The sequence below is a fragment of the Vombatus ursinus genome, unplaced genomic scaffold (assembly GCF_900497805.2).
Source record: "Vombatus ursinus unplaced genomic scaffold, bare-nosed wombat genome assembly UNPS02009205.1, whole genome shotgun sequence".
Classification (NCBI taxonomy): Eukaryota; Metazoa; Chordata; class Mammalia; order Diprotodontia; family Vombatidae; genus Vombatus; species Vombatus ursinus.
Window position 1 is genome coordinate 53,024,557 of NW_020948983.1, and position 24,647 is coordinate 53,049,203.

At 39.3% G+C, this 24,647-nt stretch overlaps 1 protein-coding gene across 4 annotated transcripts in view; it reads right to left on the reverse strand.

Annotated features, from left to right (window-relative positions):
- The window catches only part of CA12 (carbonic anhydrase 12), a 227,137-nt gene that overhangs the window by 159,521 nt on the left and 42,969 nt on the right, over positions 1-24,647 (reverse strand). For 2 of the 4 annotated variants that reach the window (XM_027851576.1, XM_027851574.1), the window contains exon 2: positions 15,156-15,284. In XM_027851576.1, coding sequence (XP_027707377.1) covers positions 15,156-15,192 — 37 coding nt within the window. In that variant the 5' untranslated portion in view covers positions 15,193-15,284. Of the gene's footprint in view, positions 1-15,155; positions 15,285-15,766; positions 16,009-18,229; positions 18,319-24,647 lie in introns of those variants that run through there. The other 2 variants (XM_027851573.1, XM_027851575.1) reach the window with 2 other exon arrangements.

Consider the following 24,647-nt stretch of genomic DNA (forward strand, 5'->3'; position numbering starts at 1 on the left):
AGGAGTTATTGGGGATCAGAAAGGAGTTTTATCCCACTCAGTGGCAGATTTAGAGTCCTTGGGACCCCTAGAAACCAAGATTCTGGTCCAGGTCATCACCCCCATACCCTACTCTAACTGAACTAAGTAGCAGGACTAGGAAAATGAGGCAGCCTTCCTGCTTCCTCAGAAGTTTACCAGAACTGTTTCATAGGGTACAAAGATATATGGTGCTTGCGGCCATACCTCTCAGTCATTTTGCTATTAAACTTTAATCCTGTCAGTATTGTTGAGGACCTATATCCCTCTTCTAATCCTACCCCACGGGTCAATCGTCTCCAAGAAAATAAAGAAGGACTCTGGTTCCCAAGTCTCACTCCCCTCAGAGGTTTCTAGATCATGAATTCTACTCAATGAAGCTCAATTCACCAAATATTTTAAGTGCTTGCTACATATAAGGCACTGTGCTAGACAGTAAGGATATAGAGACAAAAATGAAACAATCCCTGCCTTCAAAAAGCTTACATTCTATGGTAAGTTTGGGAGTGGAGGAGTAGATAATCTGTATAACACGTTATTCAAGTATTGGGGGTGGCTCTGACATTGGTATCCTATTAGTTCAGGTTCAGTGAAGTGACGGAAAGAGGCACTCCGAAGTCACTGAGTAGTCAACAAAAGGAAGTTTACTTAGCCCTAAGATGGCAAGGATATGCCACAAAGATACAATGGAATTAACTTCAGTAGATGTACAAATCCCATTCTTTCATCTCCACATAGAAGTACTTCTTTTTAGCAGGGCAGGATGTGGTGACTTGCTTTGTCTCCAAATATCTACCAAGTCTGTGCAAGGTGACCAGGAAGCCACATCAACACAGCCAGAGGCCACTAGGAAGCTACGTCAAGGGAGGCATGGCTTGAGCCTTGCCCAATCCCTATCCCCACCCCACTTGTGTCAATCACGTCCTGGATTTTGTCATCTTTTAAGGAAAATCTAGTCTAACCTATGCTCAGGGAAGGTGGGGGCAGGAGGAACACAGGTAGATGTTGGTCCTATCAGAAATAAGTAAATACAAACATATTTATTATTGTATTGGCATATAATAATTATATATTGTATTATCATTACATTATTTAATTATATAATTATATAATATAATGTGATTGTGATTATAATTACATAATTATATAATATATTTACATATAATAACTAATGCAAAATAATTTCTAAAGAAAATGCTAATAACTGGAGATTTAGGAAAGTCCTTGTGTAAGATGTGACAAATAAACTATGCTTGGAAGGAAGTCATGAGGTAAAGATGACCAGGCAAGTGCAATCCAGATATGAGAGATCATTTGTACAATGACATGTACCCAAGAAAGGAAATGCCATTTCCTGAGAACAGCTAGGACAGTGTAACTGAAATAGAGGGTATGTAAAGGGAAATAATATAAAATGAGACTGGAAAGGTAGGAAGAAGCCAGCTCCTGGGGCTGATGATTTTACATTTGATCTTAGAGACAATAAAGAGCTAATGAAGAGTCCTGAGTTGGAGGGGGGGGGGAGGGAGGTAGGGAGTGATAAAATTAGGTACGTATTTCAGGAATATCCGTTTGGCAGCTCTATGGAGAACAGATTGAAGAGGGGAGAGGCAGGAGACAGGAAGACCAAATGGAAAGCTCTTGCCATTAAAAAAAAAAAAAGGAAAATTAGCCACCCTAGGGGAGAGGGACCAAGGGCCGTCTTTTCTCTTCCACTAATCTTGAGGGCTCTTAGACATATTCCTAGTGAGCCTATAAAATAATCCAACTCTAAATTTAATCAGATTCGTTCTTAAGCAAATTGATTAAACACATTAAGTTTCCTTTGATTCTTTCTTTCCCTTCACTCCACAATTACAATTTTTAAGAACTTGCATATCTCTGACCTGACACCTTTCTGTTGTCCCTTACCACCCATGGATACTTATGGCCATATCTCTTATTCCTATAACTTATTTCTGAAATATACCTGTCCTATATCTCATTTCCTCTGGGTCCTAAGTTTTAGTGAATTAAGCTGATAAACCAATCAATAACAAATAATTTGCTGAGCGCTTACAAGAGTACTAGGCACTGTGCTAGTGAGGGATTCAAGGAAAATGAAATTTCTGTCTTCAACTGATTTATCATGGCCTTGATAAGGAACAGCATAAAAAAAAGATGGTCCTTATTAGCTCTAAAATTCTATAATTCTAAAGAGAAAAAATGTTAATAGAGCTCCTATCACCTTAATCTCTAACCTATTTCTAATATTTGTATTATTATTCTTATTATCCATTTCAGATACTATCTCAACATGGCACACTGAATATACATCAGCATAAAGTCAGTCAACCAGGCAATAAACATTTATTAAACACCATGTGTCAAGTAAGTTTTGTAGCATTGCCATTTGCTATAAATTTGTGTATGCATTATATATACATATGTATATATATGTATAATAATATATATATGCATATGTGTATAACAGTAGCAATGGTACAGTGGGTAGAGTGTTGAACTTTTTTTACCCTTTCATTTTATTAAGTGCTTTTGCTTTGGGCTAATTGTGTCCTCTGGTTGACTATTAAATATAAGTATATTTAATGTATTTAATATCTCTGTCAGGGACCTCATGAGTTATACTTTCAGGAGTACCAACCCAAAGAATACCTTGAATCTTGGGTAGCCATCCTCTGAAGGACCTAGCCTATAAGTTGAGGAATGTGCTGGAGCACTGTACTGTGTCAGGAAGACATGGATTCAAATCCTGCTTCTGTGATCCTTGGCAAGGCACTTAATCTCACCAAGCCTCAGTTTCCTCTTTTGTAAAATTAGGATAATAGCACTTGTAGTATTTACCTCACTTGGTTGTTATGAGGACCCAATGCAAAAGTGTGTGTAAATCATTTTGCTTGAACAATGCTTAATGATCGTTTTTTTGTTTTGTTTTGTTTTGTTTTTGCAAGGCAGTTGGGATTAAGTGACTTGCCCAGAGTCACACAGCTCGTAACTGTTATGTGTCTGAGGCTAGATTTGAACTCAGGTCCTCCTGACTCCGGGGCTGGTGCTCTATTCACTGCACCACCTAGCTGCCCCTTAATGATTGTTTTTTAAATAAAAAGATTCCTACCAATACGGATGGGTTTCCAATATAGACTCAGAGGTGGCCTATATATTCACTGTCTGAGGACCAGCCCAGCTGACTCTGGAGAGGCCCATCATCACAGGGTTGGCCAGCAGATCACTTCCTTGATATATAAAGCTTTTGATAGATAACTCACAAAATGATCTAAAGCATACAAGCAGTTGCCATATTCATTGGTGGAGAGAATACTCACGTGGATTAGAAGGATGATAGATTTAAAGTTGAAAGGGACCTGGGATGGGAAAATGAGGCTTAGAGAAATAAAGTGAACTTTTTGGAGAAGATGTGGGAAAATTGGAACACTAGATGGATTGTTGGTGGAGTTGTGAAATGATGCAACCATTTTGGAGAGCAATTTGGAACTATGCCCAATGGGCTATAAAAATATGCATACCCTTTGACCCAGTAATAGTACTTCTAGGGCTATATCCCAAAGACATCATTTGAATGGGAAAAGGACCCACATGTACAAAAATATTTATAGCAGCTCTTTTTGTGATGGCAAAGAATTGGAAATTGAGGGGATGCTCATTAATTGGGGAACGGCTGAACAAGTTGTGATATATGAATGTAATGGAACACTAACGTGCTATAAGAAATGATGAACAGGCTGAATTCAGAAAAACCTGGAAAGACTTGTATGGTCTGATGCTGAGTAAAGTGAGCAGAACCAGGAAAACATTGTACACAGTAACAGCCACGTTGTGCGATGACTAATATTGATAGACTTAACCCTTCTCAGCAATACAAGGATCTAAGACATCTCCAAAGGCCTCATGATGGAAAATGCTATCCACATACAAAGAAAGAACTATGGAATTTGAATGCATATCGAAGTATACTATCTGCTATTTTTTTCTTCTGTTGTGTTTTGTTTCTTCTTTCTGGTAGTTCTTCCTATTGGTTCTAATTCTTACTTACAACATCACTAATGTGAAAATACGTTTAATAGGAATGCATATGTATAGCCTATATCAGATTGTGCACCGTCATGGGAAGGGAGGTGGGGAAGGAGAGGGAGAAAAATTTAAAACTCAGAAGCTCATGGAAGTGATTGTTGATAATTCAAAATAAATTAATTAAATTTAAAAAATTAAGTAAACTTTTACCCAAAACTACATAGGCAGCAAATGACAGAGTCAGGATTTAAATGTAGACCCTCTTATTCCAAACCCTGTATTCTCTCCACTGTCCCATGGATTTTTTATGTACTGAAATATTAAAGGTCACATGATATCAAAACATTTGCCAACTCCCAGTGATAGAGATCTGCTTTGCAACTGCTAGGTGGGCTGTGTGCCATCGATATTGCTCTGGCAATCTTTGACTAAGGAGCTACCTCCTGCTTCCACATCAACCGAATTTTTATTTTTCTTGACCAGAAACATTCGTTATGGGTGATGCAGGGAAGAGAGCTTACTTATACAATTCCCCCTATGTCTCTGTAACTGTATCCTCAGGAACTTAGTGCTTCCTGTCAGGAATGATTACACTCCATAATGGAGATGGGATTTTTCAAATCAACTGTTCAGGGGAAGACCTACTCTGCCAGCACAATGACAGATGGTACTTAACTATTGCTGGTCCCTAAGTGAGCAGCAATCCTTGGTTATTATGAACTTGGGAGGTAAGCAAGCTCACTTCTGCAGAAAGAGGAAAACAGCAACCAAAAAAAATGTCTGCCAAGCCTTAAATGTTTAAGGTTTATCATTGAAATGAAACTCTCACTTCTATTTTGGGAAACACAATCCTTAGCCTAGCCTTCTCTACTCCCATCCTACCTCTCCTGCTATATCTCCCACTAATTAATTATAAAAACAACTGACATTTATATAGCATCTGCTATGTGCCAGGTACTCTGCTACAAGCTTTTCTTTTTTTTACAAATATTATCTCATTTGATCCTCCCCAAAATCCTGGGAGATAGGTCCTATTATTATCCCCATTTTATGGAAGAGGAAACTGAGGCAAATAGAGGTTAAATGACTTGCCCAAGGTCACACAGCTAATACGTGTGGGCAGCTAGATTTCAACTCAGGTCTTCCTGACCCCATATTCATTGAATGAATGGTAAATGACCTATAACATAAGGAAGCAATATAGATTTGAAACAAGCTCAATAAAAAATGCTTGGGGTATTGGGATTTTTAGTGTTAGTCCAGAGTTAACCAGAATATCTTAATAAGAGCTATGCTTCAGGGTTCTAGAAGTCTATTAACAGGGTCTCATAACCTCTGATATAGGGACACACCCAGGAAATTAGAGAAGTGACTCAGAGGCATCACTACACACACCCTTTGGTGTGGCTTGTGCTTGAGATTTCCAATACTTTATATTATAGACTGATGTTGGAAACTTTCCCCATAGTTACATACAATACAGGGAAATACAAACATAAACACTTAGGGAAAAGGTCACCCAGGAAACCAGATTTCCAGAATTACTATTATTATTATTTTTTTGGCATAGTGAGGTCTCACCCGGTTCTATTTTGCTCTGTCACATTTCAACACAATCAGTTCTCTAACGACAGTGAGAAGGCCAGTTTAAGAAATACTAGCCCAAAGGCTTAGTCTAATTATCCATTTATAAGCTTTCCTACAGGTAGCCACAGAATGAGGAAGAGACTGATTTCTTGGTGTTATTGGCAGAAGCTGCCACCTTTCTGCCCTCACAGTTCAACTGCCTTACCTCCATGACTGAAGTAATACTAGGGTACCTTTGGGTACCCTATTACCCTAGGGTACTTTATCCCTTTGGGGATAAGGCCATTCTTAAGAAACTTCAGGTTCCAGACCCATCTCTATGGGGTTCAGGTCAGGGAAAATGATATCATTCCCTGACCCACCCTTTTTTTCTCCTTTTCTTCTCTTTTTTTTTCCCATTGCAAGTTATATACTCCATGTATGTCCATGGTAAAAAGAAAGGTCTCCCATACACCAAAATATTTATAGCAGCACTTTTTGTCAAATCAAAGAACTAGAAATAAAGTTATATCTATTTATTGATATTCTATTTATTATTATTTCTATTAATAGCTAAACAAATTGTGATACATGGGTGTAACGGAATATTACTGTGCTTTATGAATCAACAAATATGATAAATACAGAGAAGCATGGAAGGACTTACATGATGAAGAGTAAAGTAAGCAGAGCCAAGAAAAAAAATACAATGACAATAATGTAAATGGAAAGAACAACTACAAAACAATAGAAAATGAATGTTGCAAAATTACAAAGAACAAGTTTAGTCTCAAAGACAAAAAATGAGAATGCCTCACTCCTCCTCCTTTGTAGAGGTAGGGGATCCAGAGGTATGGAACACTGCATGCATTCTCAGATTGTTTTTCTGATAAATTGATCAATTTAGCTGATATTTTTTCTCTTTTTCTCATAAATAAATTCTGTGTCATATGGGATGGCTCTCTGGGAAGGGCAAAGAAGAGGCATAAAGGAGAAAATTCAGATGATGTAAAATGAAATGTATCAATAAAAATTTGTTTTAAAAAATAAAGGTCTCATATATACCAAGATTTATGTAGTAGCTCTTTTTGTCATATCAAAGTACTAGAAGCAAAGTAGAGATGCCCATTGATTTGGAAATGATTAAACAAGTTGTCACATGAGTGTAATGTAAAGTTACTATTCACTAAGAAATAATGAATATGAAGAATACAAACAAGGATGGAAAGCTCTACATGAACTGTAAGTAGAAATAAACAAGAAGAATGAGGAAAGCAGGACATAGAATGTCTACACTAGAAGGAATGACAAAACTGAAACAAAAAGCTATGAGATTATAGTTACTAAGCTTGGCCACAAAGAAGATATATGAGAGTGTACTTCCCCCACTTTTTTTCTAAGGTAGCGGGCTAGGAGTGTGGAACACAACATATAATGGTGCACTTAGCTGACTTGTCAATTTTGTTGGACTTTTTATTTTCCCCCCTCCTTTTTAAATTCTTTGTTGTAAGAAATACCTCTCTGAGAGAGGACTAAGAGAGATATATGATGAAATGAAGATAATGTAAAACAAAATAAAAATGAAATTTTAAAAAATAAAATAAACAGAGCTACATGTGGGAATTTTGTAGTAATGAACACTTGCCCCCAATAGCTATCAAGCTACTAAATGTCTTTGTGATGATAAGATTACCAAGCTCAGACTCAGGCATCTCCAAATGGGTCACTGCTCCCAAACACTCAAATGTGACTTTGCCTTTGCTGAAATTTTTAAATCTTTTCTTTAGTATCAGATGGAGATCATTGCCTCTATTACCTGTATCCCTCAGGAGAGCTCTGACTAGATGACTGGCTAGGAACTCCAGGGGAAAGGATAGAAAAGAGGAAAATAAAGGAGAAGAAAATGGAATTTGGAGAGGAAAAAAGAGGAAAAAGAAAGAAGGAAGTGTAGATGAGAGGTATATGGGAGGTTGTGTGATTAAAAAAACACACTCAACAATTGTTCTACAAGGAACCCTTCATAATCATAGTTTGGCTACTGCTGCTTTGGAATATCAATTTCTAAAGGGCAGGGACAACACCATCGGTTTGTCCCTTCATGCTCTAACATTCCTCTCAGGCTGTTGGTGTGCAGAGCCTGAAGCCACAGACTTCAGAGGTTATCTAATCCAACCTTTCCATTTTGGAAAGTTTCCATATGGAAACTGAAGCTAAGGGAGGTGAAATGATTGGCTGAAGGTCATACAGGCAGTAAGTAGAAGAGTCAGAATTTCAACCCAGGTCCTGTAAGTCCAGAGCCACTGTTTTTTCCCATTGTACCATGGTAGGGTTAATAATGAAACTCACATATTTCAGCACTTTAAGGATCTGAAATTTTGCCAGCAAAAGGTGCTTTTTCCACCAATAAGATGGAGAAAGCTCTGTAACTTATTCAATGGTCTTTAAGTATATCTGGGGCCAGAAAAATCTATTACCTTTAACTAGCCTGATCATCAGCCACTCTTAACTTGTCATATAGTTGAGTCATAAATCAAAACTACACTTTTTTTCTTAATTTTTAATTCACTTATTTACTTTGTGTTTTCAACATCCACTTCCATAAGGTTTTGAGTTTTCAATTTTCTCCTATTCCTTCTCCTCCCCCCTCCCCAAGATGGCATGCAATCTGATACAGGCTCTACATATACATTCATATTAAATGTATTTTTATATTAGTCATATTGTAAAGAAGTATTAGAACCAATGGGAGGAACCATGAGAAAGAAGAAAAAAGCCAAAAAAAAAAGAAAAGAAAAAAGAGATCAGATAGTATGTTTATATCTGCATTCAGACTCCATAGTTCTTTCTCTGGATGTGAATAGCATTTTCCATCATTAGTCTTTTGGAGCTGTCTTAGATCCTCGCACTGCTGAGAAGAGCCAAGTCTAGTTATCACACAATGTGGCTGTGACTGTGTACAATGTTCTTCTGGTTCTGCTCACTTCACTCAGCATCAGTTCATATAAATCTTTCCAGGTTTTTCTGAAGTCCACCTGCTCATCATTTCTTATAGCACGATAGTGTTCCATTACATCCATATACCACACCTTGTTCCACCATTCCCCAATTGATGGGCATCCCCTCAATTTCCAATTCTTTGCCACCACAAAAAGAGTCGCTATAAATATTTTTGTACATGTGGATCCTTTTCCCATTTTTACAATCTCGTTGGGGTACAGACCTAAAAATGGTAATCCTGGGTCAAAGGGTATGCACAGTTTTATAGCTCTTTGGGCAAAGTTCCAAATTGTTCTCCAGAATGGTTGGATCAGTTCATAACTCCACCAATAATGCATTAGTGTTCCAATTTTCCCACATCTTCTCCAATATTTATCATTTTCCTGTTTTGTTATATAACTTGTATTTTTTTTTAACCACTTGGGAATATTTTCCCCTTCAAATTTCCCTTCTTCCTTTTAACTTTCTCTACACTGCCTTTTCTCACCAGTTGCTCATATTGTTCCTGGAAGCTTCTTTGGAAATACTATGTCACATGTCATGGACATCTGTCAACACCTGGACCCATGGCCAAACAGCAGCAGCCCAAGTGGACAGCTTTCATCTGTGCAGGGAGACCAAGGAAGGAACTATCATATACACTTGTCATATATGTGACATAATATTTAATATATTAATACTTAGTCTATTATATCCTCATCCTCAATTACTCAAATAGATGTGTGATCTCATGATGAGATTTAGGAGTTTCCTCCATTGATGTAGATTGTAGTCCATTTGTGCCTGGTGCATGCTGTATAACTCTCACCCAAGTCCTCCCATACTTCTCCCTCTGGTGGATCCGCTCACCATACTGGAGGCCTTCTTTGCTTTCTCCTGCCATCACTAAAGGGATGTGGAGCCCTCTGGCTGTCCACTACCTGTCATTCTTGCCATGGGATCAGTCTGTCTTCTCTTCCTATCATATAATTCCTTAATGACATCTTTTACTCCTTTTCTCCAAAGTTCATTCATTATATTACATTCTGTTTATACCACAATCATCATAATAGTTGATTATCTTTAGCACTATAAAATTTACAAAGTGCTTTTCATATATATTATATTATTTGAGTCTTACAACAACCCTGTGAGGTAGGTGCCATATGTATTATTGTCCCCATCTTACAGATGAAGAAACTGAGTCTCAAAGAGGTTAAATGACATGCCCAGAATAATGTAGCTAGTTAATGTTGCAGGTATAATTTGAGCTAAGATCTTCTGACTGTAAGTACAAGATCCTGTCCACTATGAATTAACACACCTGGCTCTCCCTCTGAGGTTACTCAGCAACTGTAGACATTGAGACGTGCAGTTCAACAATTCTAACTTTTCTCCTCCCTCAACTTCAGGGTCTGTCCAATCTAGCCAATGGTTGAATATTATTTAAAATATCAAAATAAGTCCATCAATTATTAGATAGATCTTAAAGTTGGTAAAGTACCCTACCCTACCAAAGAGAGTTGTTTGGCACTTAAACCAAATATAGAAAAAATTAACCAGCGGATCAGGGTGTGCCAATATATCTTAAACCTTTGCCTGGTAAATTGCCAAGTCGGATGCAGTCACCACATGGAACATCCCTTTGCCTCATTCCCCTCTTTGTGGTTTGTCAGGATTCCAACCAGGTAGAAGAGTGAAACCGGCAAAGTTGACTTCTTCCCTGTTTCACTCAAAGCTTCTATTGTTAGTACTCAGCTCCTTGCCTTCTCTTATGAAGTCAGAGATTTCATAGTTGACATTCCCCCTACTGAAATTGAAATGGCCCATTCTCTCAAAAAAGTTTCAGGGATAGGGGCAGCTAGGCGGCACAGTGGATAGAACTCTGACTTTGGAGTCAGGAGGACCTGAGTTTGGTCTCAGACACATGACACTTACTAACTGTGTGACCCTGGGCAAGTCACTTAACTCTGACTGCCTCATCAAAAAGAAAAAAAAAGTTTCAGGGATGCCTGAGGTCTTAGGATGATATAGGAGAAAGAGCACAGGATCTAGCCTCAAAAGAACTGAGTTTGAATCCTGTCTCTGCTACTTACTAACTCAATGACCTTGTGTAAGTCCCTTCATCTCTCTGGGCCTCATTTTGCTCTAGGCCCTAGCCCCCATAAAGGTCCTGGGATCAAATTGACCAGTTTCTAACCTGGGGTTTGACCCCAGAAGGCCATTTTCTCTAAGCTCTCCTTGGGCTCTAAGATCCTATTATTCTCTGGATTGATAGGAAAACTGGCCCCCACTTGGTTGCATTTCAAAAAGCAATGGCTAGACACAATAAATGGATTTCTAATCTTGGCCAGGATTCTCTTTACTGGAGGAAATGAGGAAACTGAAACCCACCAGGTTTAAATGACTTGCCCAAGGTCACAAAGCTAGTTAATGGCAGAGGGAGAGCTAAAAGAGAGGTTCTGACTCCCAGTCCAAAGCTTTTTTTTTCCACAGGGTAGGCTTCACAGTGAAAGTGAAACTTGGTCTGAACTATGAAAGATAAGTAGATTTTAGATAAGTGTGAATAATAGAGACAATTATTCCAGGTAGGAAGGAACAAGAGCACCAGAAAGGTTTAGAGACAAGAATGAGCATAGTGGCCTTTAGTGACCACCCCCATTTTTAAATTCGGTACGTTTACCTGCTCCTGTGAGCTACATATAAAGGGGTACACCAATGATGGTGGTGGTCTGCTTTGGTATATAGGCCAAATGGATTTCCTAACCATTGGTCCTGCTTCTGAGATTTAGGGTCAAAAACAATTTTTTAAAAACACTAAAACGTGTCACCCCTGGGTTAGGGGATGGGGAGAGGACAAGGAGTAGATATGGGGTATACATCTGTGACTGAGACATGGCGGTGAGATTGGGTTAGTCAACATTCACTCACAAAACTGGGCAAAGGAACAAGTGAGAAACTGATAGACCAAAAAAGTCAGGGTGCCTCTAAGTATGGGAGTTCAAGGAAAAGCAGTTGGTAAGGCACCAGTTACTCATGCTGAAGTAGCGGACATGAATAATGAAGTGAAAGACAAGGTGGTTGGTAAGTCAAAAGGTCAGGTACGTGATCACGAAATAAAAGATTCATAGATTACAAAGGCACAGGGCAAGGTGAGGGAGAGAACAGAGACACTAGCAACCAAGGTGATTTTGATTCTGAGGCAAGAGTCTAAGCCACTCAGGAAAGAGTCTTTTATATGCTTTCTGCTAGGACAGAAACCAATTCCAGGGCACGGATGGTACAGAGCCTATAGGTGAGAACAGGTGAGGACACGCACCTGGTTAGAAGTAAGGAAGTTGGAAAGAGAATGGCAGCTAAGGCAGATCCTACGCATGCTTTTCCAAAGTTTTCTCCAGAACTGGAAGTGCCAACTGCAAGCAAATAAGAAAGCCTCAGGACAGACTCTGGGACAGTATAGGGCCTGAGTGCTTTCTGAGGTAGTGATATGACCTTGGGAAAGTCATCTCACCTCTCTGGGCTTCAGTTTTCTTATCTGGAAAATAAGGCTGCTGGATTAAATTTCCAAGGGTGCTTCCAACTCTATGAGTTCTATAAGTCTCTGAGTTGTAAACAACTGGCCTCCCCACAGGCCTTTAGGAAAATGGCCTGGTATGTTATGTCAGGGTGCCTCCTGGAGGTAGATCACTAGGGAGAACAAGTCCACAATGGGCCCACTGTTTATTTCTTTAAAAGTTACCTGTTGTTACTTCCATAAACTTTGAGTCACTCTTGGGGTTTTTTTTTCCCTTTTCATTCTCTAAATGAAAAGCATTCAGAGATGAGATGATGTCCCAGAATGTATAAATAACTTAGGGAGCCTTTAATCAACTTGAAATAGCCATGCTTCTTGGCTGAGAAAGCCTCTTCTTTCTTTCTAAAGCATTTGGTTTTATGAAAAGATTCAGGTCAGTGAACAACATAATAATAAGGGTGTCACCTTTACCCTTCCATAGCCTACAGCCGACCTTCAACCAATACCCCCTTTCCCTTTTCCCCTCCTGGCTGGACATTGATCCCTATTTACCTTACCTCCTACAAAGGGAACCCAGAATCTCCTTTTCACTATGACCCTTAACTCTTCCCAGTGGTGGTGGGCCATTCCTGTAGGCAGACAACCTTATGCATCCTTAAGCTTCCTGAGCCTTGCCACTCACAACGTGGCTGAATGTGTTGTATCTCCCTTTTAGAGTGTGAGCTACCTGAGAACAAGGACAACTTTGTTTTTCTACTTGTATCTCAAGTGTTTAGCACAGCACTTGGGACATAGTAAGTGCTTAATAATTTTTTTTTCATTTTTTTCATCCATTCATAAAAGTAATAGAATTTAAAGTATATCCAGAACACTCCACAAAAGATTTACTTTCTGAGTAGCTAAAATTCATTCTGGCTGGTTGGGAATGCAGGAGCATAAGATGTTAAATGATTGATAAAATATTGCAAAGGCCAAAGAAAGTATCTGTTTAGAATAATCCAAGACATCTTGCATTAACCCTGCAACATGCCCTCCTCAAATGCTCTTCAATACAAAGTTATTCATTACCGTGTCCTGTTTCCCTTCTTTTTTCTTCCTGATTTCTGTCTCTTTTTTTCTCCCTTTCCCTTGGGGAATGGGGAGAGAGACAGAGACAAAGACAGAACACAGCAAGAGAGAGTGAAATAGTGCTGGATTTGGAGTCAGAGGACCTTGGTTCAAATCCTGATTCCACCACTCTCTACTTGGTAAGTTGTTTAGCCTCTCTGGGTCTCTGTTTCCTCAACTGCAAAACAAGAAAACTGGACCTTGAAGGTCTCTTCAAGCTGCAAATCTAAGGTTTTATTTGTTCCACTACCTTTCCATTAAATTTATTTTAACAAACATTTGTTGAGACCCTATGTTAGACACGGGAAATACAAGGACATAAAAACAAACAAATCTGAATATTCTGTCTTCAAGGAGCATAGACTTCACTGGGAGGCTATGGCTTATTGACAAAGAATAATAATTTAGTACCCCCTTCTTGGGCTACTCACCCAACTCTCACTTTAACTGTCATGTTGGGTCCCTAGATTGGCAGATACTATTCCTTCCTAGAGAAGTAATTTGACAGTTATGATTTCTAACACTGTAGCTACTGAGCCTTTATGTGGTGTGTCCCTCAATATCAATCAACCAACTGAAATCAATTAGTTTTTACAAAAGGGACATTTACTGAGAAACTATAGCAAAGACAGAAGTTACCAAATATTCCCCAACCTGGGGGTGTACCCTTCCCTTGAACATTCAAGGTCCCTGGGAAGAATAGGCTCAAATTTACAGTCCAATGGCAGTAAGCATATGTGTAGCCAAGGGCACCTCCAGACCCCTGATCCCAGAATTCCTTCCCCCCATTTGTGGAGTTCTCACTCATGAGGTTCTTCCATACAGGTGTAATTTTCTATGGGTTTGGTGGACCAGTATCTTTTTAGAGTCCATAGCCAGAAGTTCTCTCCAACACAAAAGATCATGATCCCGGAAGTTTCCACTGTCCTTGGTCCTATCTTTCAACTATTTAGAGATGTATATTCCCACTGTAGACTCTGCCATAGCAGCTCTGATGGACTTTTGGGCCACCATTCAGTTCTTACCACCAGTGCCATCTCTGATGGACTTCAGGACATCCTGAACTCCCTGGTCACCTGGTGACCTCGTAGCTCACAGAAGTTCTCCTTAATTGAAAATCTCCAGGGAAGAGAGTGAAAAATAGATTGCCTAAATCTTTTGTATACATGCTTTAGTTCCTGAGTCTTTGGTGCTTCCAGCTCTTCAGCCAACCAGATGACTCTTTGCCATCACACAGTACTAGGCCCTCAGTCACTCATGACCAGAAACCAATTCCCCAAAGTTCTATGTATGAGATTGAAACCACACAAGGAACATCTATGAATATTCTATATAACCCACCAGGAAGGGTGAATCTGAGCATATTCTCAGGACTGGACCCTCTCTGGCCAGTCATACACACCCACAACCCCCATGACATATCTAGTATTTATATAGCCTTAAAGGTTTACAAAACACCACACATAACATTATCTCATTTTATTCTCATAACAACCCTAATAGGCAAGATATGAAAGAAGCAAAGAAGAGATAAGACAGAGTGCTCAAGGAATAGTTGAAAAGGGAGAGAATACTAAAAAAGGGGAGGGTCAAGGAGGTGACATCTAAAACTGAGCCTTGAAGAAAGATAAGGAATTTAAGAGACAAATGTGAAGCAATGTATTCTAGGCATGGGGGATAGTTTTATAAGTGCATGGAAACAGAAGGAAGCATACTGAATTCAGGGAACAGATCAAAGTCCAATTTGTCATGTAGAGAGTATAAAGGAGAGTAATGGAAAATTAGGCTGTTTATTTTATTTCTATTTGCCTAGCCAATTTCACTATTGGTCCCAGAACCAAGCAGGCCAGTTTTCTGACTATCCATATTTTCTGGGTTTCATTGTCTTCTTACCTATAACAATAATCACTATTGATCCTCCAGTGAACACCCAAATGAGACTCACTTCTCATCCCCAGCTGCAGGTAAAGATTTATCTTCATCTCTTGTCTTCTCACTTTGGTTATAAGATTCTTGAAATTTGAATCTTACTGGTCCAATCACCATAGACTTATCCATTCCTCTCCTGTATCATCTGTTGAAGAAGTGAAATAATCTTTTAATAACCTTGTAGCTAAACTTTAGCTTTTTTCATTGACTCAGTGTTGTCTATGGGACGCACACAATAGGAAAACTTTCTTTTTTTTTCTTTAAATAAATATCTCATTGACATGAAATGAGCACTTTTTGTCCCACTGTCCTAGATCCAAGCTGCTACATCTCCTCTTGGAGTCCTAGGGGTACCCTTAGAGGTCTAGGGGTATCACTTCCCTAACTACATTGGCTCAAGTCTCCACAGGTTTACAAGTCCTTGTGATGACTAGTATTGCAGTTCCATTTATAAACTTAACAAGAATTCGTTTCTACACAGGGACATTTATTTCAAAGATAAAGCAAGAACAAAGGTATTAACATCTCCTCCTCCCTCTAACACTTCAGGGACCCACTTTCCCTTGTCCCACCTCAGTCTCAGTGGGGAGGGTGGGGTGAGAAGGATGGAGGGGAGAATAGACTCACTTTTAGCACAGTTCCTACATAGCATTGATCCCACCAAGTTTGCATCCAAGTCCTTGTCTCCGCTGCCCCTCTGCTGAGCCCAGTAAGTCACCCTGAAAAATCACTCCTTGCTCCTTGGGGAATCAAGGCTGGGCTGGCTACAAAACCTTAATGCAGAGATGCCAGGACACTAGGATGTCACAGGCTCATTCTTCTGACCTTTTGAAACTCACATGATCCAGATTGATCTCCTTCACCTAAAACTGAAGAGAAAGAAAATGGTGGAGAAAGACTGAGGCCTGTTTTGACAGGGTCAAAGTTCTGGTTGCTGTTACTTTTCTGAATGCCTCGATAGCCAGTTGGAAAATGGTTCTCCTCATCATAAGGTTCGTGGGCTGGGATTAGTTATAGAATCTTTGCCACATAAACTCAAGTCTCTCCAGGGTACTTCCATTATATATCATCGCTACTCTCCTGGAAGCATGTTCTCAGCTTTCTCCCTATAGAACAATGCTTTCAGGGGCCCTCTGGGCTTATGCCAGTTCCCATAACAAATAATTTTTTTTTAAAAATCACTTTCATTTCCCAATAATCACCCACCTTCCAAAATCCTCCTTTGTAGTAAAAAAAAAAGTACAGTTAAGGAAAAAAAATACATTTTCTACGTCTGACAATGTATGCCTCATTCGATACTTTACTGTCTGTCACTTCCATGACAAGAGGAGAGAAGTATGTTTTGTTTCCAGTTCTCTGAAGTCAAGATTGGTCTTTGCATTGATCATAGTTACATTTTTCCAACATTGTTTTCTTTTACATTATAGTAGTCATTGTGTACATTGTTGTCTTGGTTTTGCTTACTTCATACTGTATCACTTCATCATAAAAGCCTTTCATAGTTATCTTCACAGAATTTTTCCTATTTGTGATTTCTCTCAATGCCATAATATTCTATTACATTCACATACCAAAGCTCGTTCAGCCATCTCCCTAATCAATGGGCACCAGTTTCCTTCCAGTTCTTTGATACTAAAAGTGCTACTATAAATATTTGTTTACATTTCTTCTCCTGTTTTTGATGTCCTTGAGATCTACTCCCAGCACTGATTTCACTAGGTCAAAGGGTATATACAATTTAGCAACTTTTCTAGTATAGTTCAAAATTTTCTAGAATGTGTGAACCAACTCATAGCTCTGCCAATAGTGTTTTTTTATTTTTAATTTATGGGATAAAACAAGCATTTCTATAACATAGTATAATAAAAAAAAGATAATTGCTCAGGAAAGCACAAACCTATTGTGTACAACTTGCTATTCCTTTTGATTGTATAATAAAGTTTTCATGAAAATTTCTTTTTTTTTCTTCCCTTCCCTCCCTCCCTTTCCCACCCTGCCCTAAACACTACTAGCTCTGTCTCCAAAGATGATTAGTGAAAAAGGAAAAGAACCAATAGTGTTTTAATATCAGGAAGCCACTTTTAATATAACACTCCCCAGCCTTCTCTGCTTCTCTAGTCTCTTCCTAATCAGTCAGTCAGTAAACATTCACTAAGTGCCTACTGTGTGCCTGGCACTGTGCTATGTCCTGGGGATACAAATAAAGGCAAAAGACTGTTCCTATCTTCAAGGAACTCACAATTGAAAGTGGGAGACAACATGCAAATAACTATGTATGAATAAGATATATCCAGTGATAAATAGTAAACAAATAAACAAAGGGAAGGCAATAGGATTAAGAGATTGGGAAAGGCTTCCTGGAATTTTAACTGGGACTTAAAGATAGAGGGAAGTCAGGAGGCAGAGTGGAAGAGAGAGCATTCTCTCTTCTAGGAGGATGGAGGACAGTCAGCGAAAATACCAGGAGTCTGAAATAGAACATCTTGTTCAAGGAACAGCTAGGAGGCCATTGTCCCTGGATCAATGAGTATGGCAGGGAGGTGGTGAGGATAGTAAGTAAGGTTTAAGAAGATTCTCCTAAGAGATACAGACACATTAAATGTTTAACATGAGCACAGGCTAGTAGGGAGAAACTCTCTACATGCCAGCCCTCTCATCTTGGCAGAATTTCCCAGTCAGAGGTTATCAAGCGGCTTGAGGAACCCATTAAGCCTATATTCTTTTCCTAAAGAAATTTTCAAATGTCATTATTCCTAAAGTTATATTGTTTGTTGCCATCTCCATCCCTCTGAATTCAAGAGAGAGGAAAACGGGAGTCATGCCCCAGGGCTTGGTCTTTTGAAGGGTGTTCTTGGATTTCAGTTTTCAGTTCTGTTGCTGAAAGAATTTTAGTGTCACAGGGGATTTGGGAGAATCACGAATGTAGACGCGTGTCTGATTCTTATCGATAATATTCATAAACACAGCCTTGCCATGGTCTCAGGAAGAAGTAGCTATAGCCATAATTAGAGTAGGTAGCTGGTTATTTGTTATGACCTCTGCCCCAAATTATCCACCACCCAGATTTGCCACAATGACTCAAATTCTTACCATTAGAATTCTACTTTTGTGGGGCTGCTAGGTGGCGCAGTGGATAGAGCGCTGGCCCTGATGTCAGGAGGACCTGAGTTCAAATCTGGCCTCAGACCAAACACTTGACACTAGCTCTGCGACCCTGGGCAAGTCACTTAACCCCAACGGCCTAAAAAAAAAAAGAATTCCACTTTTTGGGTTAAAACATAAAAGCTCATTTTCAAAATGTAGCCTAATTAACTGGGGAAGGTAACTATGACATTGTCAATGATCCCTACTACCCTATTACCCATTTAGTCTGCCAAAGTAGCCAAATACCTAACAGGTCCCTACGAAAACAGAGGTGGCAGGACAGGTCCATTTATAAGTGGGATGGAAGATTAGAAGAGTATGGGTGACACCTGAGGAAGACAATCTTGAGCGGGAACCTTTCAATGGAGGGGGTTAGAAAATGTGTATGGGAGCAGGGAGTGATACAATTTATGGTGGCACAGGCCCCCAGGACAAGGGTAGGGGGTACTGCAAGACAGAGTGAAGTGATTTCAAAAGGATTGACGTAGTTCCAAAATCAACCAGGGCCCACTTAGCAATTTTGGCCAAACAGTCCTGGACTGTCCTTTACTCCATCCCTACCTCTCTCCTACTCTGCCTCATAGTCCACTAACCTGAGCATTTATGTAAAGCACTTTGCAAACCTTAGAGTACTACATAAATGTTAGCTATTATTATAATTATCTAAATATACTGATATATACACTAATCTTCCAAAAAAAGTAAAGGAGAGAGAGAGAGAGAGAGAGAGAGGGAGAGTAGTTAAACAGAAAATCAGCTGGCGTGCTATAGAAACAATGCAGCCTTAAGAGTTTGGGGCAGCTAGGTGGCACAGTGAATAGAGCACCAGCCCTGGAGTCAGGAGGACCTGAGTTCAAATCCGACCTCAGACACTTGCTAGCTGTGTGACTCTGGGCTAGTCACTTAACCTTGTCACACAAAAAAAAAAGAATCAGAGGACTTGGGTTGAAATCATGGCTCTCCCATTCCCCATATGACCCTGTGTAAATTACTTTATTCCAAGCTTTGATTTTTTTCATCTGTAAAATGAGGGCATTAGTCTAGAAAACCTCCATAGCGTTTGCCAGTTCTAAATCTATGATTCCAAATTTCTTCATTTCCACACTGACTAACTTCTAACATACCTTTTTTTTTTCCTTTGCACAGAAAGAGCTTGCCTAACGGAAAAGGATCCAGGATCCTGCAAGGCATACTATACAATGTGGTACTTTGATCCCCTGGAGAGGAAATGCCTCCAGTTCTTGTATGGAGGGTATGTAGGAAATGGAAACAGATTTCTCACCAGAATGGAGTGTTATCAGAGATGTGCTCCAGAATCAGGTATGTAGGGAGGATGTGGGGAGCTTCAATTAAAATAGATGAGTCAGAGAGGAGAAATGACTTTTTTATTCAGTTCAGCAAATAAAAGGACAAGATAGATGTGCTTAACATGAGAATAAAAAAATGTCTGAACACTTAAAAGAAACAGGAGTAAGGTTAGTGAGTGATGCCAGGCCAGGGAAGACCCATTGCAGTGACCCTTCCTGAGCCTCATGGTGCTCATCATTGCAACTAACATGTCCTAGGCAGTGGGGAGGTAAGAGGATGAGTCAGTGGCATCTGGGTCCCAGTTGTAATATCATCGCCATGCTGATGACCTGTGTGGTTTATTACTATTTCTTTTGGCTAACTGATATTCTGGTGCAGCTCAACCCTCTCTTTGGACCACAAATTAAAAATGAAACCATCTGTTATTTCAAGCATCGCTGGCCTTGAGGAAAATGATAATCTGTGCAATTCTCTATCATCTAGGTAAAGAAGATAAGTTCTATTTATTAAAGCACTTCTTAATCAAAAGACTGCCTTAACTCATCTGTTTGGAGACCAGCTGCCTTAAACATTTACACTACACTTGAATTTTTGCTTTGTTCTAAAGACCAGGTTTTTTTTTTTCATTCATACACTTAAAAAAATTTACCTTTTGTCAAAAGGTGTGCCTATTTTACCCAAAGTATATACCAGACACATGAAAGGAGTATGAGTTCTTTTGATAAAGAAGAATGTGACTAGTGGAGTGAATATTATTCTCTTTCCTCTTGGGAAGGTAAGCACTTGAAAATGATTCCCCTCCCCCATTCACTGAATTAAAAACAAGTGATATATTTATGACTCCTACAGTAGGATGCATGGCTATAGCTTCATTAGCACCAGAAGATTAATTCAGATGAGGGTGAAGAAAATTACTACATTGGCACATTACAAAATGTGTTTCTCACTTTACATGTTAGTCTGTCATCTTTCAGTCATGAGGTGGTCAGTGTTTTCTGTCATCTCTCCCCTGGAATCATGGTTAGTCATTGTGTTTCTCAGTTCTTAAATTCCTAGAAATGTTTGTTTTTACGATATTGATGTTACAGTATAAGCTGTTCTGGTTCTGCTCACTGCACTCTTCATCCGTTCATTCATGCAAGTCTTCCAGAGTCTCTCTGAAGCTATCTCACATTTCTTACAAGATAATAGAATTCCATTCCACCCATATACCATAGTTTGTTCTGCTTTTCTCCAAATGACGTTCCACTCCCTTAGTTTCCCTTTTTTGCCACCACAAAAAGAGCTGCTATAAAAATTTTTATATGTACAGGGCCTTCCCTCTTTCTTTGAAATCTCTTGGAGTATAGGCTTAGCAGTACTATCCCTGGGCTAAAGGATATGTAAAATAGACTCTATTTTCCAAATAATTTTAAATTAAATTTCCGTCTCTTTTTGGAATAAATTATTTTCTGCTTTGTATGGGAAAAGAGCAACATAATTTAAAGAAAAAAGAAATAGCAGATAGTTAATAGAGGTGAATGTAAAAAGCAAAGAATGACATTTGATGCTTATACTGTTAGATTTATCCAGGATCTAATTCAATTGAACATTTATTAAGCACTTACTATGTGCACAGATGTAACATGAAATTCTTTTGGCATTGTGGGGAGAGAGTGATCATAAGAAGAGCACTGAACTGGAATTTTTAAAATCAGCATTCTATTTCACCCATTTGGTCCTCAACTTACACATCTGTAAAATGAAGGGGATGTGCAAGAGCAGTGGTGTCAAACTCAGATAGAAATAGGAGCACTAAACAGTACATAAGGAGTCCTGCAGGCCACAGATTGACTTAGAAAACCACATATTAACATTATCTATGTTGTATTGCATTTTTATTTATTTTGTAAGATATTTCCCAGTGACATTTTAATCTGGTTTGGTCAGCACTCCGGGAGTGTTGTGGGCTGCATGCCATCACATGTTTTACACTTAAGTGCTAGTGAATCTGTCGAGTTCCTTTTTGGCTCTAAAATTACGTGACTTTCAGTGTTTATACAGCACTTATTATGTGCTAGGTACTTTACAATTATTATCTCATTTGATCCTCACAACAACCCTGGGAGGCAGATACTAATATTACCCCCATTCTACAGATGAGAAAACTGAGGCAAAGAGAAGTTAAGTTATTTGCTCGGAGTAAGCCAGTAAGTGTCTTAGGCTGAATTTGAACTCAGGTCTTTCTGACTTCCAGCCCAGGGCTTTTTTTGTAATTTCTTTTACACATAATACCTCACACTCTTGCTCTAGAGATTAAGAAAGAAAATTTTTTTAATTTGGCACCTATTAAGCTGGAAGTCTTTCTGACTTCCAACCCAGTGCTCTATCCACTCATCTCAATTCACATCCCATTGTCTAAGACTTTTGTCCAGGTCTTTCTATAAATGCTACACAGGGGATCCAGGGATATACCAGGGATCTTCCTCAATCTCTTGATATTACATGGGTACCAATGGAATAGTAGGCTGACCATCTGGAGCCAGGCCTTCATCAATAATTGACCCTTTTCCTTTTCTGATCTTTGGTCAAATCATTTAATCCCCTTCTCCTATGTAAAATGCTGCATCTCTTGTTTATTTTTGTTTGAGGAGCTGGGTTGGGTTTTATTTGTTTGTTTGTTGGGGGGTTGTTAGTTTTTTGGTTTTGTTTTTTGTTTTTTGTTTTTTTTTTTGGTCCAGGACTGTGATTTCATCAGTATGAGAATCTCTCCATAGGAAACTCTCTGAATCAATACAGACGAGGAACTGTCCACAATTAAGAGCTGTCTGGGGCAGGGCACTGGGAACCTAAATGTCTTACCCAGGATCAGGCAGCCAATATGCAAGTTGACTTACCCAGGGTTAGGTAGCCAGGATTTGAACCCAGGTCTTCCTGACTGGGAGGCTGTCTCACTTTCCAGTAAGCCTTGTTAAACAATGAAAATATGCAGAATGACTGTTACTCACTGTGCTTTAAATGCACAATGCTTAATGTCTTTTCTCCAGCCCAAGAACAGACATCAAACATGTGCCCTGTTCAAAATTCCAAACACATGCCAGACCTCAAACTGTGCTGTCATAATCCTCACTTGACAGGATTTATTAAAATACTTATCAAGGCTTCCTTTTTCTACAAAGGTCTAGTTTTGTGTTTTGTTTTTTTTTTCTGCTAGGCTTTTTTTTTCTTGTTAGTTTTGCTTTATTTCAGCTGGGTTTTTTCTCTTGCTAGTTTTGCCTTTTTTTTTTTCCCTGCTAGGCTTTTTTTTTTTCTGAAACCTATTTTTCAAGCCTACTAAGGATTTTTTTTTAATGTGTCTTGCTCGGCAGAAACTCTAGCATCTTCACCCCTCACAGGTTTTCACTGGGCAGAAATGATCTTTCTTTTCATCTTCCTCAGGGTTGTCCCTCACACAGGGGACATGACATGTTGAAGTCTGATAAGCCTAACCTGGTGTGGCCAGACTGAAGGAAGACAGGCACACACTTACTGTATTTGGCTACGGTTTCTCCAGGCCATGCTGTTCTCTACCCTTGGAGACTATATTGTACTAAGGATAATAGAATCATAGCTTTAGAGCTGGAAGGGATGTAAAAGGCCAGCAGTCCAATCTCTTCATTTTATGAATGAGGAAACTGAGGTTCAGAGAGTTACATGATTTGCCCAGGATCTCAGAGCTGATAAGTGACTGAGGCAAGACAGAGGTCACTGATACTTCTTTCATACCCCTCCCCCAATTATTATGAATGCACTTTCACTCAGATTATTTCCTTATCTGTGTCAATAACTTGACTCCCCTCTCAAACATTTTACAGGCTTCACAAATGGCACGGTTGGCATTGTTTTGTCCCATCTGTCATCCAGATAATTTTTTTTTTTTTTGCAACAGAAGGTGGTGGTCTCCCTGCTTCCTTCAAGTGTGATAACCATAGATTCTGTTGCCTCTTCTAATGGTTAACGCAGATGATTAAAGCACATCCTCAGGGAAGCCATCCAGGGAACAAGAGCATGGGACTGTGCTGAGGGAATAGAGCCTGTGATTACGGCCACTGACTAAGTCTAAAAGTGAGATCTAGCCATTAGAGCTCCTTAAGGCTCTGTATAGTCTTTTCAGTGCGGGGACTCTCTCCCTACAGGCCACAACATACTCAGGACATAGCACGGTCCTAGAGCAAGGGTACTTAATCCAGGGAATTTTTATTTTCCTTTTAAACATGTATCTTGATAACTATATTTCAATATAATTGACTGCCTTTGTGGTCCTGTGTATTTTATTTTATGCACTTAAGAACATGGTCCTGAAAAGTGGTCCATTGGTTTCATCTGACTGCCAAAGGACTCCATGACACAGAAAAGGTCAAGAATCCTTGTCTTAGAGCATTGTCTGAGGCTCAGAAAGGTTAAATGATTTGGTCATAGTCACACAGCTAGTAAGAGTTACGGGCAGAATTGGAACCCACTTCTTACAGACTTCCAGTATAACACTATATTTATGCCATACTCCTTCAATAAGATCTAACCACAAAGCTAGAAAAACAAAAGAACAAGGATGTATTCTAAGCTTAAAAAACTTTTTTAAGATGTCCCTTATTTTGTAGAATAGGGAGCTATTTAGTGAGATGGGAGAATTTAGTGAGAGATAATGATGTTTAAGGAGATGAGGCCTGGCCCAGACCTTGTCTTTCTAAGGGAGCTATCCATCTCATGAAATGAAGGGCAGTTACCAACTGCCTTAATGTTCTTTCCCCAGAGGAATGTGTCATTGTTGAGTCATTTCTGTCATATCCAACTCCTTGTGACCCCATTTGGGGTTTTCTTGGTAGAGATACTAGAGTGCTTTGTCATTTCCTTCTCTGGCTCATTTTACAGATGAGGAAACTGAGACAAATAGGGTTAAGTGACTTGCCTAGGGTCACACAGCTAGTAAGTGTCTGAGGCTGGATTTGAATAACTCTCTTGCTCTAACACTGCACCACGTAGCTGCCCAGGGAGTTAGCCTATATGGCCCCTAATTTCCCTTTTGTCTCTAAAAGTTATA